This window comes from Mandrillus leucophaeus, unplaced genomic scaffold, assembly GCF_000951045.1.
Source record: "Mandrillus leucophaeus isolate KB7577 unplaced genomic scaffold, Mleu.le_1.0 Scaffold667, whole genome shotgun sequence".
NCBI classification, from domain to species: domain Eukaryota; kingdom Metazoa; phylum Chordata; class Mammalia; order Primates; family Cercopithecidae; genus Mandrillus; species Mandrillus leucophaeus.
The window spans coordinates 1,018,487-1,034,885 of record NW_012107219.1 but is presented as its reverse complement, the minus strand read 5'-3'; the positions used below and the strand labels follow the sequence as shown (position 1 = coordinate 1,034,885).

General features: G+C 42.2%; 1 protein-coding gene across 2 annotated transcripts in view; it reads left to right on the top strand.

The window, feature by feature from the left end:
* The window catches only part of FAM135B (family with sequence similarity 135, member B), a 299,141-nt gene extending 284,948 nt beyond the window's left edge, over positions 1-14,193 (top strand). For both annotated transcript variants that reach the window (XM_012001609.1, XM_012001610.1), the window contains exons 16-20: positions 1,246-1,343; positions 2,977-3,128; positions 5,242-5,352; positions 7,071-7,184; positions 11,528-14,193. In XM_012001609.1, the coding sequence (XP_011856999.1) occupies positions 1,246-1,343; positions 2,977-3,128; positions 5,242-5,352; positions 7,071-7,184; positions 11,528-11,733 (681 nt within the window). In that variant the 3' untranslated portion in view covers positions 11,734-14,193. The remainder of the gene's footprint in view (positions 1-1,245; positions 1,344-2,976; positions 3,129-5,241; positions 5,353-7,070; positions 7,185-11,527) is intronic.
* The last annotated feature ends 2,206 nt before the right edge of the window (positions 14,194-16,399 follow it).

The following is a 16,399-nucleotide window of genomic DNA, read 5'->3' as shown; positions in this document are numbered from 1 at the left end:
CCTCCACCTCCTGGGTTCAAGCATTTCTCCTGCCTCAGCCTCCTGAACTACAGGCATGTGCCACCACACCCAACTAATTTTTTGTAGTTTTAGTAGAGATGGGGCTTCACCATGTAAGACAGGATGGTCTTCATCTCCTGACCTCGTAATCCACCTGCCTCGACCTCCCAAAGTGCTGTGATTACAGGCATGAGCCACCGCACCTGTCCTATTTTATCTAATTTTTAACATGGCACTAAGGAGGTAGCGACGCTATCCCCCTTTAATAAATAAGGAGACTGAGGTTTAGGTGGGAAGCAACAGGTCCAAGGCGCAGATCCCATAAGCAGAAGAGCTTGTGGTTCTTTCTTATTCCAGGAAGTCTAGAGACTTAGCAGTATGCTTTATTCTCTTGCGCCTCAAAGCTCATTGGATGGCAGGTGACAGAAACTCATAAAGGTCTTCTCTTCACCACTCCTATCCCCCAACATGTACTCCTTTCTTCACTGGATGGACATTTGTGAGACATCCTGCTCACTTTTCCTAGCTCTTGGCAGCCCATGATGTTATAGGACAGCTCCACATATGAGGGACTTTTCAAACATTTTTGGATATTGGCCCCAAATCTATTTCCCTTTGACTCTAAATCATGTTTCTAAAAGTTAGCCCTTGAGGTTATATAAACCAATCTAATATATCTTCCTTGTTGCTGCCCTTCAAACATTCAAGGACATGTGTGGCGTTCCTCCTCTTCCTTTCATCTCCTGGATCCTTCCACTATCCATCCTAAGACGTGGGTGACTTTACGATCCTTCCCAAAGCTGACTGCATACTCTAAAGGCTATGCCATAGAAAGGGGAGGGCCTTTGGAGTCAGGCCTGTCTTGGTGTGAACCCTGGGTCATGTGAGGTGAACAGGCGGCCTCCCCTCCCAGAGCCTATTTCCTCCTCTGTGAAGCGGGGGCGGCAATCCCAGCGGCATGCTGACACTCCAGGCACATGGTGCGGCAGTCGGCACCACAAGCTTGCTACTTCACTGTCAGCCGCCCTCCCAGCTGAGTGTTCCTGAGCATCTCCACGTTTCTTCCTTAGAGCCCCAGCCTGTGGGTCTTTCGTCCTGAGGTCATATCTCATCCTGTAGCCCTAACATCAGAGGTAGGCACACCCCCGTAGACACCACGGTGTTTAGTGGAAGAAGACAGGCTGTGCACAGAGCCCAGCCCCCACCACAACCATACCCAACACCTGTTCCTCTCTCTTCTTCCAGATGGACACATTTGCAGATTTTGATACCATGACGGATCGGTTGTTGGATGAAATCATTCAACACATTCAGTTGTACAACCTCTCCATATCCCGAATTAGGTAAAAGGAAACCACAGGTAGTGAATGCTGGGGGAAGAGGGGGGACATTTTTGAGTGTTTGCTGTATAAAAGAAATATTATGATGCCTTCTGTATACCACTGAGCTAAGCTAACTTGTGACTTTTAATAAATTATTTTTAAAGCAGAAGTAAGTACCAGGTCTGTTGTACACATTCATATCTGCCATAGTTTATGTCAGGGAGAATAAAAATTTTTGTAGTTCTGTAGAAAGAGTATTGGACTTAAAACAAAAATTCCTAGGTTTGAATTCTTGTTCTAACACTCACAAGTTGAAATCTTGTTTCTTACCATGTACCAGATATAGAACCTTTTGCAAGGTTTCTAAATCTCTAAACCTCTGTTTTCTTATCTATTAAGGGGAACTAGTACTGAGATGATGTGTGAAAAAGGCCAGGCGTGGTGGCTCACGCCTGTAATCCCAGCATTTTGGGAGGCCGAGGCGGGCAGATCACGAGGTCAGGAGATAGAGACCATCCTGGCTAACATGGTGTAACCTCGTCTCTACTAAAAACACAAAAAAATTAGCCAGGCTTGGTGGTGGGTGCCTGTAGTCCCAGCTACTTGGGAGACTGAGGCAGGAGAATGGTGTGAACCCAGGAGGCAGAGCTTGCGGTGAGCCGAAATTGCACCACTGCACTCCAGCCTTGGCGACAGAGTGAGACTGCATCTCAAAAAAAAAAAAAAAAAAGAAAAGAAAAGAAAAAGCAGAATGAGTTGCCCACCCCAAAGAGAGGGTTCCAATCAGCACTGCTTTTATTCTTACACTGTACCAACTGTTTCAGTGATGACAGTGCTAGTAAGCAGCTTGCATTTTTCATGCATTCGAATATGTAGATGTAGTGCTAATCCCTTGATATGCATTATCCCATTTAGTCTTCAGATATAAAATATTACTTCTTTATTCCACAAATGAAGCCTATAGAGGTTAGATTTAAAAAAAAAAAAAGAATAAAAGAAAAGCTAGGTAAGGCAGCTTCATAGGCTGACACTGACTTCTTTTCTTGGCTGGTTGTATGCTCATCATGAGTAGAGGTGGGGAGGTACAGCCTCTCATATAATAGACTCTCAATAAATAAGTATTTAACTTGAGAGTAATGATGCATTGAACACGTGGGCCTGTGAGTAGGAGTATGGCTGGAGCAGAGCCTGCAGGAGGGGGTCTAACAGCATGGGCTGTGAGCAGGTGGTTCAATATATACACAGCAGGTGAAGGAGAGGATGAATGGCCTGCCAAGCAGGATAAGGACTTGGGACCTGATCCTATGAATGACCAGGAGATTTCAATGTTCAGAGGTGCATTTCAGGAAGGACCTTCCTTTCCCCCAGGTGGAATAAAAGCAGGCTGCTCTAACAGCATGAAGCTGGCTGAAATGCCCACACTTCTCCCCTGACTGGGCACAAAGCTCCCGTTCACAAAGACCCCATCTCAGGCTTCTCATGGTCAGGGTTTGGAAACCTGATGAGGATGAGTTGGCAGTCCCCGTGCTCTTTGCCAGTGCCCCTACATTCAGTGGGAGGTGGAGGACGCTGGCCCCTGATGCTTCCAGCACTGCGCTCTTGGGCACCAGTGTTCACGGTCACACTCATGGGTACCCTTTCCGTCTCTCGACAGCTTCATTGGCCATTCTCTTGGCAACATCATCATCCGATCGGTCCTCACACGGCCCCGGTTCCGGTATTACCTCAACAAACTCCACACGTTCCTGTCACTCTCTGGGCCTCACCTGGGAACCCTGTACAACAACAGCACCCTGGTTAGTACAGGTAAGACTCTTCTAGGACTCGTCATTCCTCAGAATTAATCTGGGGCCTCTGGGACCTGAAACTGGGGACAGGGGTTCCTCCAGATGAAACCCTGTGACTGTGGAGTCTTTTCCAAGCATGGCGTGGAGGGAGGAGTCCTGGCCTTAGAGGTGCGGCCCTTGTGTCTGGGGGCTGAGTGAGGTGACACTAGATGTTTTCCAGGATCCTTTCTGCCTTCAAATTTCTGTGAAAAAAAGGCAGTGTCCCTGGAGTCGTGGTTGGAAAAGATTGACAAGGCACGGCATTGTGATGAAGAGAACAGGGACTCTGAATCAGGCCACCTGCATGACAAACCTGTGGTTAAGTCCTGACCAGGACGCTCGAGGAAGACTCTGGCCTAGACATTTAATCTCTGTGCTCCTCAGTCTCCCTGTCTGTAAAATGGTGGTTATGTGTGTGTGCATCTGTGTTTGTGTATGTGTGTGTATACATATATGTATGTGTACAAGCATGTATACCATATATGTATGTATACACATATGTGTTATGTAGGTACATATGTGCATGTGTGTATCATAGAATTGTTGACGAATTTCTGTGTTGAATTACACAGGGGAAGGAAATGAGGTTAACTCACATCTATGGGAGGTCAAATGTATCAGCAAGAGCTAGACAAAGAAGGACCTCGAATGACTCGCAAAGATGTTAGACTTAACCTGTAGACCTTGTAGATACTACTCACGAGATTTTAGCTGAGGAGGTGACATGGTTTGGCGTATGGAAGCCCAAGGAGGGCACTGAGTTTTACATGTAATAACAAATCATTTATTAAATCATGTTCTTAACAAATATCTCAGTAGTCCCTGATTGTTCAAACCCATTATGTGGCATTAGGGTCACCCCTGAGAAGCTTCCTTGTCCCTGTAATCCTCTAGGCCTCTGCCACTGTCCCCTGTCCTCTCCCAGCACTCACATTGTTTCCTCATGACCTGGTCAGTTTAGTTAGTTTGCTTTTAAGTTATTTTAGGGCATACATGTGAACATGAGTTATCCGACACATTGGCACATAACAAATGGAAGTCCTTTCCTCTGCATTCTTTTCCTCCCAAACCAAGGAAGCCATTCTTTGAACAGAAACAAATTTGTTAAACTACATTTCCTGCCCCCCGCCCACATTATAAAGTAATCTTGCAACATTATATTTTTTAAAAAGAGAGACTTTACTAATAATTTCTCCAATCTAGCATATCTAGAGTAATTTTATATATTTCGTTCTATTTATCTTTGCACACACACACTGACATAGCAGTCAGTGTAATATATGTACATACCATAGCTTGCTTATTTGCTTGTATTTCTATCAGATTAATTTGCTTGTTGTGGTTACATAATCCTTACACTCATCAATGTTAGTGTTTGCTTAAGCATAGCTAAACAGATGAGTTTTGTTTTGTTTTGCTTTTTGAGAGGGAGTCTTGCTCTTGTCGCCCAGGCTGGAGTGCAATGGCACAATCTCGACTCACTGCAACCTCTGCCTCCCAGGTTCAAGTGATTCTTCTGCCTCAGCCTCCGGAGTAGCTGGGATTACAGATGCCTGCCGCCACACCTGGCTAATTTTTTAATAGAGTTGGGGTTTCACCATTTTGGCCAGCCTGGTCTCGAACTCCTGACCTCAGGTGATCCACCCACCTTGGCCTCCCAAAGTGCTGAGATTACAGGCATGAGCCACCATGTCCGGCCAACAGATGACTTGTGAAGTGAGACATTTATTCTAGCTTTACAGTATCCTAAATGTATCTGTAAGGATCATTTTTATATTCTTTTCGCATTGAAAATTATTACCCTAGGCTTCTTTTTCAGAAGGAGATTGACTGGATTGAAGAGTGTGGGTAGTTCCTTACTCCCAAGCCTGTTGTCCTCTCATTTTTGCAGGATGATTTAAGTCCTTGCCACCAGTACATGAGAGGACAAATTTACCTCTAACTTCCCAATTATTTGCTGATATGCCTACTTCTCTCTTATTTTCAAGTTAACGAAAATTCGCAGTTTAACATTCATCTCACCAAAATTCCATCCCAATTATTTTTTGTTTTGTTTTATGTTTTTGATTTTTGTTTTGTTTTTGTCTTCCTAGGCTTATGGCTCATGCAGAAACTGAAGAAATCCGGGTCTCTACTGCAGCTGACCTTCAGGGATAATGCTGATTTGCGCAAATGTTTCCTCTACCAACTAAGCCAAAAAACAGGTCAGTGGTTTCCCCCACCGCTGCAGTTATGAGTTTGAGCTTGGAATTCAACTCCTGAGACACAAATGAGATATAATGCTACACTGATTCACTCACAGAAGGGCCTAGTCAGGAGGCCCAGCGCTCAAAGCCTCTTCGGCTCATTGGGAGGCCAACAGCTACCAGGAACTCAGCTCCTCTTGCCCATTGCCCATATGGCATGTGAGAGATTGAGCCAAGGTGCGTGTAAGATCATTTCAATAACCAGAAGCTGTAGATTCCGCTTTGTGCCAGTTTTTCAATGTTCTCATTGCGTAGGCCCAAGATCTGTGTGCCAGCTTCACCCAGGTGCAGGCCCATCTACACAAAAGGCAGATGCAACATTTTCCACTGGTGTTGACTGTGCAGTGGGAGATGGGGGCATTGTCAGGCAGGCCTGCTATTGTACCTGCACCCTCTCTCTGTCACATGGAACTGCATAGAGGTGGTGAAGACTCTGCCTGCTACATGGGAATGACCACAGCGGACAGCAGTAATGGTGGTCATTGCCGAGTGGTCCCCATGTCCAGTCGGGGAGTGGAGCAGCTGACTGATTGCCCTGCTCAGTCCCACCACGCAAGCTGGCCTGGTCCAGGGTCTGTTCTTGGTCACAGTCTTCCACCGTCCTGTAAACACTGACTCTGCTGATCCCTCTGTGCCTGTGAGTCTGGTGTAGCCACAGGCTGATCTGTGAGCCCGGCTGAGTTCCTCTCCTACTTCGTGCCTCTGTGTGTTGAGTTGAGCTCTTAGAGCTATCTTCTGTGGTGGAGGAGGAGGGAGGCAGGACTTGACGGAAGAAGGTGGGACTGCAGCATGATCACCGTAGAGTCCATCAGGGGTGTAGGAAGTGGCCCTGGAGAGCGATCCTGAAGGAAGGGGAGGGGCTGGCCATTACACCTTTGTCCTCCTTGCCCGTGTATTGGCCAGCTATTGAAGTAGGCTGCCCCCAGTGTGTGATGTCTGATGAGGGGAACCACTTCAGTAAGGGACACATGGCTAAGAGCTGACAGCCACCCACCCAGCAGGATGTGGGGAATGAAAAGGATGGCCTCAGTCCAGACGGAGTGTCCGGGTGGTCTGCAGTGATCTGGAGGTTCACGATGGGCTTTGAGGCCTGGAGGGATACACTGTGATATTGAATTTGAAGGGTTCTTCTGTCTACATTGTGGGGACAGATTGCAGGAAGGCAAGACTGGCTACAGAGAGGTGAGTTCTGAGGCTGTTTTCCTAAAGCATGGGACGTGGTGAAGGCTGGAATTAGAGGAGGTGCTGGGGTTGAGGAGGAAGAAAAGGATACTCAGACTGACATCCTTATGAACTCCTTAATATTTCTATCCCCAAAAGGCTTTTATGATCTCATCCTTGTTGCTTATTTCTCTGTGTCCAGAGTAGCTTTCTGTGTGTCTCCTTAGCTTTCATGGCTGATGAGAACAGGCTTCATCTCCCCTCACAAATGCAAAGCCCCTGTGTAGTGACTTCTTTTTTGAGCCTCCCACAGGCCCCCACGATACCTCTGTGCCGTCTGCTGTGCCTTGTTAAACCTCAGGACAGAATGTCCTTGTGCAATGATACAACTAGTGTGTGGTGTGTCATCATTTTTTCTCTTTCTGGGACAAGTCTAGAAATTTGTGCAAATTTCCAGAGGGTGTTGAAGTTGAAACTACCTGGGTAAAAAGTACTCATCTGGCTAATTGTTACAGGGCTGCAGTATTTTAAAAATGTCGTGCTGGTTGCTTCTCCCCAAGACCGTTATGTGCCATTTCATTCAGCCAGGATCGAAATGTGTAAAACTGCCCTCAAAGACAGACACACAGGTAAGCTACGTTTAATTTTTGCTCAGGGACTTTCTGATTTGAAAAGCAAAAGTAAATTTGTGAAATTGACTATGCCTATTGGGAACACCTGGACTGTAGGTTTAGTGCTGCATTTATCTTAGCTTAGTGATAGGATAAACTTAGCTCATCTTGATGTTATTGTGCCAGATCCTTCCTTTGTGTAATAAACAGTTGCCTGTTTATTAGATTATGAAACTTTTGTTCAGTCTTATTGTGTGCCAGTCACTGAAATTGATGGCTAGGATGTATAATTCAATGAGACAGGCCCTGTCCTCAAGGGGCACATTGTCTAGTTGGAGCCTCAACAAGTAATAGCAATGATAGTAAAATGTGATGTCAAAAAATAAAATAATGCCTAAGACATTAAGGCAGCCCAGAAGTGGAACAGGGTGTAGGACAGAGTCAGACGAGGGTCCCTGGAGATGACAATGAATTAGGTTTTAAAGGATAGGTAGGAATTTTCCAGACAATCAAGATGGATGTAGGCTGGCATTCCTGGTTTCCTTTGGTTAATTTGTTTAATTCTTGTTTTGGTTTTTTTTTAAACATGTTTGTAGTTTTGAAATAATTTTATACTCAAAAAGTGTTGCAACAACAGTGCAAAAAAATTCCTGTATACATTTCACTCCGATGCCCAATATTAGCATCTTACATAAGCATTGTACAGTTATCAAAATCACAAAATTAATACTGATACAATATTATTATCTAATTTACAGACCTTACCCAAATTATGTCAGTGTCCACTAATGTCCCCTTTCTCTTCTAGAATCCAATCTAGTTTGTTTATTTCTATGTCAAGTATATTGATTATTTTTTAAGTAAATAGTATTTTTGTTATATTTTAAGGTACTATAAAAAAATAGCATACCAAAGGTCCAAAGATTTGGTGCTAATGTATAATTGGGTCTATTCCAAATTTTCATTGGTATCTAGAAAATCCAACAGGAAATTTGATGAAAAAATATTTAAAAATTACTTTTAATACATAAAATAGCATTGTGTTTTATACCATCTGGTACATGTAATGAAAAGTAACACAGGGAATATTCTAAAATGATTCTTTGTCTGATTAAAACGTTATAGAATATTTGAAAAAGTCAAACTCATTACATAATTCATGATCCTTTCTAACTCCACCTCTATTACTACCTACTTTCCATGTTCTTCTTCTAGTCTCTTCATGTGTGTTCATGATAAAAGTTATAATTTTGTGTCATGATTTGATTTAGACTAATATATTTATTTGTCCATGTTAATAAAATATCATAAATGCAAACACATTTTAATAATTATAGACTATATTTATGCATATACCATAATTTAATCAAAACTTGTTAATTACCATACGTATAGCTTGCTTCTGGAAGGCTTCCTTTTTAGTTATCATTGATGAAAGACTTTGCATGTGTAAATTTTTAATACATCTACGGTATTTCATTGAAATAGATTTCTAGTAGTGGTATTATTGGAGGAAAATGTTAATGAAGTTGCTACTCTTAACGTTTTTTGCCAAATTCTCTTCTAAAATATTGATACCAGCAACACCTGTACTGTTAGAGTATATGGGTGCCTGCCTATCTCACTCTACTGTCTCTCAGATTAAATATTAATTTAAAGATATTTGCTTATAATTTTTCAGCCTTAATTTTTAAATATTGATGCTTTTTTATGTATATTTTAATCAATTTTAAAATATTTTCTAACTACCCATGGGTCATCATTATATGCTAAGACTTGTGACAATAAACAAAGAGTTAATGAACTGGTTTTGAGTTCAGACTTGACTAAATTAAACAGCTGTTGTCAAGAGACAGCCAAACTGTTTCTTTGTGCAGGGATTTGTTAATTTTCCTTACCTAATTTCTTATCTCCCTGACATAGAGAAGTATTTTTGTTGACATTTCAACTTTGGTAAAGGCTTAAGAACAGAGTTCAACAACTGTGGTCCACAAGCCAAATTCAACCCCCCTCTCATTTTGTAAATAAAGTTTTATTGAAACATAGCCATGCCCATCATTTACATATTGTATATGACTGCTTTCATGCTAGAATTCAGAATTATGTTGCGTAGTTACACTGGAATGTCCTGGAAAGCCCTAAATATTTACAGAGAAAGCCTGACAACTCCTGCTCTAGCATAGCAAATTGTATTTGTTATGTGCTGGGCACAGTTCATGCACTTTGCTTATCTTATTTAATATTCCCAATGGCCTTTAAGGAAAAGGGAGTGTATCTTCAAAGGATATTAATATACGACTTAAATTGATTAATGATCCTGTTAGTCATCTTAAGAAAAAACCACCCTCTCTTTTGTTAAATTTATATTTTCTGTTACATTTTTACATGGGCATTAAAGAAATGTGGCTTAACTGGTGAATTAAACAGATTGGAAGACTTGATATGAAGTTTAGCTCATATGTGATTATCATTTTTTTTTCTGGAAGAAGTACCAGTATTTTTATTTTTCAAAAATTCTGAAATAAAATATCTCTCAACCTGTCTGACTTCACGTAACCTTCCAATTTATTCTCTACATTGTCAGGTAGATAATTTGCTCCTATCCCAAAAGTCCATCAATTTAAAAATAGTGCTGTATTTGAGAAAAAATATGAGTCTGCTATACATGTTAAAAAATATACCAATGATGGCTTCCAGGACTTATGAAACCAATCAAGGTCTCAGCAGAAAATGATCTGGTTGAGTAATCACTACATTTTGAGTGACTTTTTTCTTTAAATAAATGACCTTCTGACCTTTATTGCATATACAATTTAAACAAATTATGGTATTTGTGTAATAATAATATGCTTCTATTTCCATTTATTGGCAATATTCATTTTTCTTGTTATTACATAATATTCACATACATCATCTAAAAAATATTATTACATAATGTTCATAAACATCATTTTAAAGGAGCGCAGAATTGTTTAGCCCACAAAGCATGGTTTACTTAACTATTCCTTTGATGCTGAATTTTGGCTGACTTGCATTTTCCCTCGGAAAGACTATTTCATGCATAAAATTTCTGTGGCGTAACCTCACATCATATTGTTGCCTATTGTAATGACCACTACTCTGAAACATTAATGGGCTCTTGGGAACGGCCATACCATTTGTTTTAACCCCAAATTCTTTTTAGCTGAATTGACATGGCTACAACCAAATCCCTAATTATTTCAATTTCATGTTTCAATTCCCTTTACCTCAAAGCTCCTACCAAGACCCTAAGAAGAGGGGGAAAAGAAACACCCCCAAATATATACCCCCGGCATAATGGGGAGTCCAGTTGTCCATCCCAGTCTCGGAAAGCAGACCTCTGAGTACTCTCCCCTGCTGATAACTGGAGGGAAAAGGAAAACGGTGTGAGTCCCTTCACGTGACATGGGGGAGTGTCCAGAGTGAGGCTGTGGACTGTTAAACTCAGAATAAGCTCTCTTTCATCTTCCAAAGTGACTGCTCTGCTGGCTTTGTAAAACAGACCCGGTTGTTTGGAATGGGTACCCAGAGGCTTATCTGACTTCCAACTTCCAATTACTGTCTCCAAGTTGGTCAAAAGTAAAATATCCCAGCTGTCAGGATCATTGCAGAAGGTGTCTGTCAATGATATAAAAGTTGTCATCAACAGTTTTTCAGAAAAGAAGAACACAGGGCTAAGAGGGATGAATCGTAGATCCAGGTGTGAGAATCTATCTAGTATTCAGCAATTCAATTGCACTGCATGGCTCCAAGACCCCTATGGCCTGATGCAAAATTGCAACTGTGTCACTTTCAGGTGGAAAGAGTCAATTCAGACTAACAATTGTAAAAACAAAACAAATCAACATAAAGAAAACTGCATTCTCCTTCTTTGGAATCAGAGGAGTCAGGTGAAATGCCACGTGGCTTGCATTATGCATGACAGCAGAAAATGTCTGCTTCTAACTCTCTATTGAGCTGTGTTTCCAACCCCAACGTCCCCTGAAATAGAACTTGAAACTCTGAGGGTCCTTTCTGCTGTATGCCTCCTTCTCTGCTCCCCTGCTGGGAGGCACAGCTATTATTGAGAAACACGAACACCGTTATCATAGCTTCTGGTGCATGGGTTCGCAAAGACGCTGTTCGGAATCCCCTTCTGACTTCTGGCTATTGTAATCTGACTAGACAAAGAGAACTTTGATTGTATTTCATATTTATTTCACTAACATTAGGAGGAGGTTGGAAACTGCTATATAACAGGTCTGCCCAGAAATAGAATTTCAACACACATCCGGTGATGTTCTCTAGATTCCACTGCTAACTTCTGCACTAGCTTTATATCCTTCTTCCCTACTTTACAGGGCCAGTTTATGCAGAAATGATCAACAACCTCCTGGGCCCTCTGGTTGAAGCCAAGGACTGCACTTTAATCCGACACAACGTGTTCCACGCCCTGCCCAACACTGCCAACACCCTGATCGGCCGAGCCGCTCACATCGCTGTGCTGGATTCAGAACTTTTCCTGGAGAAGTTTTTCTTGGTGGCAGGACTCAACTACTTCAAGTAGTGGCTTTGAGGGAGCGGGTCTTTGGTAATACTTAAGATTGGTGGAGAGCTTTAGCTGAGACCTGCTTTTACAGACCTCACCATTTCAGAATGAAACTCCAAGGGAACAGCGCTGGGGGATGGAGGCTGGGGTGGAACCTGATATGAGAGGTGCTTTTGTTTTGGAGATTTGAGAAAGCTGAGCAAATAGACTACATGACAACAAACTTTGCTTGAATTTGTGTAGTTACCTGGAGTGTCATTCAAGATGTTTTCTAGGAAAAATATGAGAGAATAAACAGAAGACTTGGGAGTTGGTGAGCTCCCCTTGCTAGCCACGAATGGCTCACTGAGCAATTACTCCAATTTAACTAGACTTGCCCAATATGTTACTAGCTTATAGCTTTATCATTTCTGACTAAGTGCACACAAGCATTTCAGAACTCAGGTTAATCTCTGTGCAGAAGTGGAACATATTTGTGTAAATAGAATCCTCAATAGATTCAAATGTGCCACTTGTTCAAGATGCCCATATTCATTTTCTCTCTTCATGTTTTCTAAACAAGGGAGCAAGGAATGCGTTACAAATCCCAGTTTTATTTCATAACAGCAGTGAGCAGGGTGACTTAAGGTAACGAGGGATAAAGGTGACACTATTGGTAAATACAAGTTTGTTACAAAGAAGCACGACTCTAGGAATATACTGAATTATGAACAGTTGCTCCACCTACTTCCCCAGACTTCTTCTATGCAGAGCCCTGATCCACTAATTATTGTAGTGATTGCTTACATCTTTGTCTGTAGTAGGGAACATTGGGTGAGACTAACCTAGCAGAAGGGGGCACTGAGATGAATGCACACACGTGTGAAGCTCCTGCTGATACACTTCCAAAGACATGCTATGTTAGCATTTGATGCAATTGCAAAAAATTAAAACCATTAACGTGGCCAGCTGCTTCTCTCCATGAAAGGAGAAACACATCTAAATGGAGGAGTGCTGGATTAAAACCTCAGGGGAGCTCTAAGAAGGGTGCTGGTTATCTTTCAATAGAAATGTCTTCTTGCCTTAGGAAAATAAAGGGCTAGGAAAGGTCACTGCGTTGATAAAAACCAGTAGACGACAGGGACAAAAGTGAGATCAGATAGGAGGAGACCAACCAGACTGAAGACTCAGCATTAACTGTTATAGGTAAGTGACTCAAAGAGGAGTTTGGAAAATCACCAGGATGCTTAATGGTCAGGTCTCAAAGACTGAGTATGTTGTATGGGCTAAAGGAAATCTAAAGAATCAGTTCATTGTATGGAAGAGATGAATGAACCTGGACAGTGGGGATAATTAAGACAGGAGCCTCATCTTTTGGAGATCAAAACTCCTGCTTCTGCAAAAATCCCTTCTGAAGTGTGGAAACACATCTAGGACTAGGGTTTTCAGCACCTGGACTGTGACTGTAGGTCACTGATGCCATGGTAACAAAACCAAGTAAATCTAAACTCATCTGAGAATTTTGGATCCTCTTATATTAACAACGTGACTTTGAAAAGTAAAAGCAGACCATGAGAATGAGTCCAGATGGGTAGCTTTGCAGGAGTATAGACATGTTGGATTCTGTTTAAGAAAGAGAGAGTTGTTGAGGGAGAGTTGAATGTCTTGCAAAGGCAGAGTTCCACACAATGGATTTAGGGTTTCTCAGTGGGTCCTTTCTAAATGCTTGTTATATCCTGGTCATAATGCGTATGGGTTCACTGAGTCCTCTGGTCTCTTTCCACTGGGAATTTTTGTCTGAGCTCCCGAGTCAGAGCTGGGCATAGACTCTGGTTCCTCATGAGGAGTGCTGTATTTGCTCTGTAACCTGGAAGACATTTGTTCCCTAGTCATGCAGCACATGATGTTGTGTTTCCTGACCTAGGCAAGTGCCCATGCTCAGTACAGAACCATAAGTTGGTAGCAGCTTCTCCTTTCTGGCCAAATGATGGGCCCTGTCCCTCTGATGAGTGCATTTCATGTTGTGTTTCCAATTTTCATCAGCAATGTTCGTCATTCCCTGGTCCTTTGAAAGACTGTGTAGCCCGTGGTTATGGAGCTGGGATGAATCTGATGATCATCATCTTCTCCAATAACCAGATGCCATTTTTAACTTCAATATGCTGTCTGGACATAGTGAGAACTAATGGCAATAAACGTCCAGCTGCATGGTGCACCTCTTTTTTATGGGGGTGCTCTGCTGTCTTTGTAAACCCTCTCTGGCCTCTGAACATCTATTATGATTGTGTAGAAAGTACATCTCTATATTGTAAATAAGAGTGTCAAGTGTTGCGTGTCATGCCTCATTTGAAAAGGCTTTTTTATGTCTCTTTCTATTGAAATATAGATATCTAATATATAAATATATATACATAAAATATATATAAATATATATTATGTAAAACAGGGACATTCTATTATTGATTGTAAAAATTATAAACAAAATGCCTGCCAAGATAATGGTCTAGTATGTCTTCATTCTCTGCGTAATTTTTGTTTTTGTTTTTATGATTTGTTGTTTCTCAAAATGAGTTAGAAATAAAAATCACCAATATTGAGATTAATTGGAATTTGTTGTTTATGAGCCAAATAAATCCAGGGAAGCAGATATGAACCCAAAGTCGTCTTGGAGCAAAACAAATACCCCAATGGCATTTTGAAAGCAGAGGGAGTGCTATGGACCTGAGAGAAGGTGAAGTGAGAAAAGTCCCCTCTTGGCTTCTGCAGTTTACAGGTGTTTACTGAGCAGCTTCCATCCGTCTGTGCCAGATGGAGCACAGAGGTAAAATGCACAGTCCATGCTGATGAGGAACTCGAGGGAGATCCAGTCTTATCATTACAATGGGATATAACAAAAGCGCTAAGGAAGGCCGGGGCTGGTGCTCCTTGGTCTTAGGTATCCACTCCTTACTGCCTGGGGAAGGCCAGGAAGGAAGCGTTGAGAGTGAGACTTGAAAGGTGAGACAATTTACCTTGCACAGCCCGTCACCCCAGTGTGCACTCTTCCATTATATTATTCATTCATTCATCTGGCAAGTTTGTCTTGAGGACCTACTCTGTGCCAGGGATGCATTGGTAAAATTCAGTAGCTCACCGTCTAGCAAGGAACACAGCTGATCAAATGGGAAATCAAAGTGGGTGGCCCCATAGAAGGGGTATGATTCTGTGTGTGCTCGAGCAGGGGCATCCACTTACAGCAGGGATGTGGGGTAGAGGTGGTCAGGAAAGGCCTTTGGGAGGGTCTGGTGTCTAAGCTGAGACCCGAAGGCTGAGTAGGAGCCGGCTCTGCGAAGGTGGGTTGTGTGGATCCCTCCAAGAGGGACAGAATGAGCAAAGGGCTTCAAGTGAGAGCAGAGGGCTGGGAACCTTTGGCCACTGCAAAGGTAGATGGAGAATATGTTTGAGCACAAAAGTAGCAAAATGGAGGTGTGAGAAATCAGCTGCCATGCAGGATTTTCTTCTTCTATCAGGAGGAAATTTCCATTGTTAACACTAGCAGGAAAATTCCCACTTGGCTATGAGAGCCCCTGGGAGACCAAGGCCTGCCCCTGCCATCATGTGTCACTCCATGCTTCACCCTCTGTGAGAGATCTGATCCCTCCTGTCTTGGGAGAAGTCCAGCCACATCCTCCACCTTCATTCATTTCTGAAATTTTCCTTTGAGAAGCATAGTAGACATGTCTGCTGGGCTTCCCATGGAGAAAAACTGTAACAAATGGCATCATATAAACAGGCTAAGAAGAGGGAACAGTCATTTGGTTAAGTTTTTTTTTAAAGCATGGAAGCAATCAAATTAAATTCTTATATTGGTATTTAAGGTGACCACACAAGCTGCTCTTGGATCATAAACATTTTATAGAGTAAAGAAAGTTATTCAATTCTCATCTTACAGTTAAGCAGTCTGCAGCCCCCACAAGATTGGGGTAACTTAGTTGAAACTGTAGTCCTTCCTTCGGCCACAAAGTTTCCTAATAGCCTGGCACAAGCCAGGTGTTGGTCGTAAAGCTAAAATAAAATAATCATCCTATCCTGATGGAGGATATACATGCAAGGGGAAAGTAGACAGAGAACAGAAAGTTATAGGCCCAGTGAGTGTGGCCCAGGCCATGTCCAGAAGGAGTTTTGGGAGAAACCAATAGGGAGGTCACCCATGTAGTACATGAATGGCAAAGAACACACTATAAATAATAGCACATAACCCAGGTGTTTCCGTAAAGAAGAAAAATAGCTTTAAAAGTGATAGGAGGTGAACAAGTGTTCAGATGGCTCTCACTGTGTAAGATGATGGCATCTCTCTCTACACACATGGCTACTGATTTGAAAGCTTGCATTCAGGTATTTGCAAGCTCCTGAATGTAATTGCCACTTTTTTTGGGGGGTGGGGGCCGTGACATTAGCTTTGGTTTCACAGCATATATTTCTGAGCATTAGAAATAACCAGGCCTACTAGGGACAGTGGTGGGGGTCCTATAAAAAACGGAAGTGTGATCATGGCAAAGGACACATAGAACAATGATTACGCTTTCTGTTAATTTTCTTGCAAGGCACCCATCCCAATATAGCATTATATGCTAGCATCTGAATCATTTGTTTTTTCAATTGTTCACTCACTTATTTGTTACATGTTTTATTGAACATCTATTTTGTGTTGGGTACCATGTTAGGA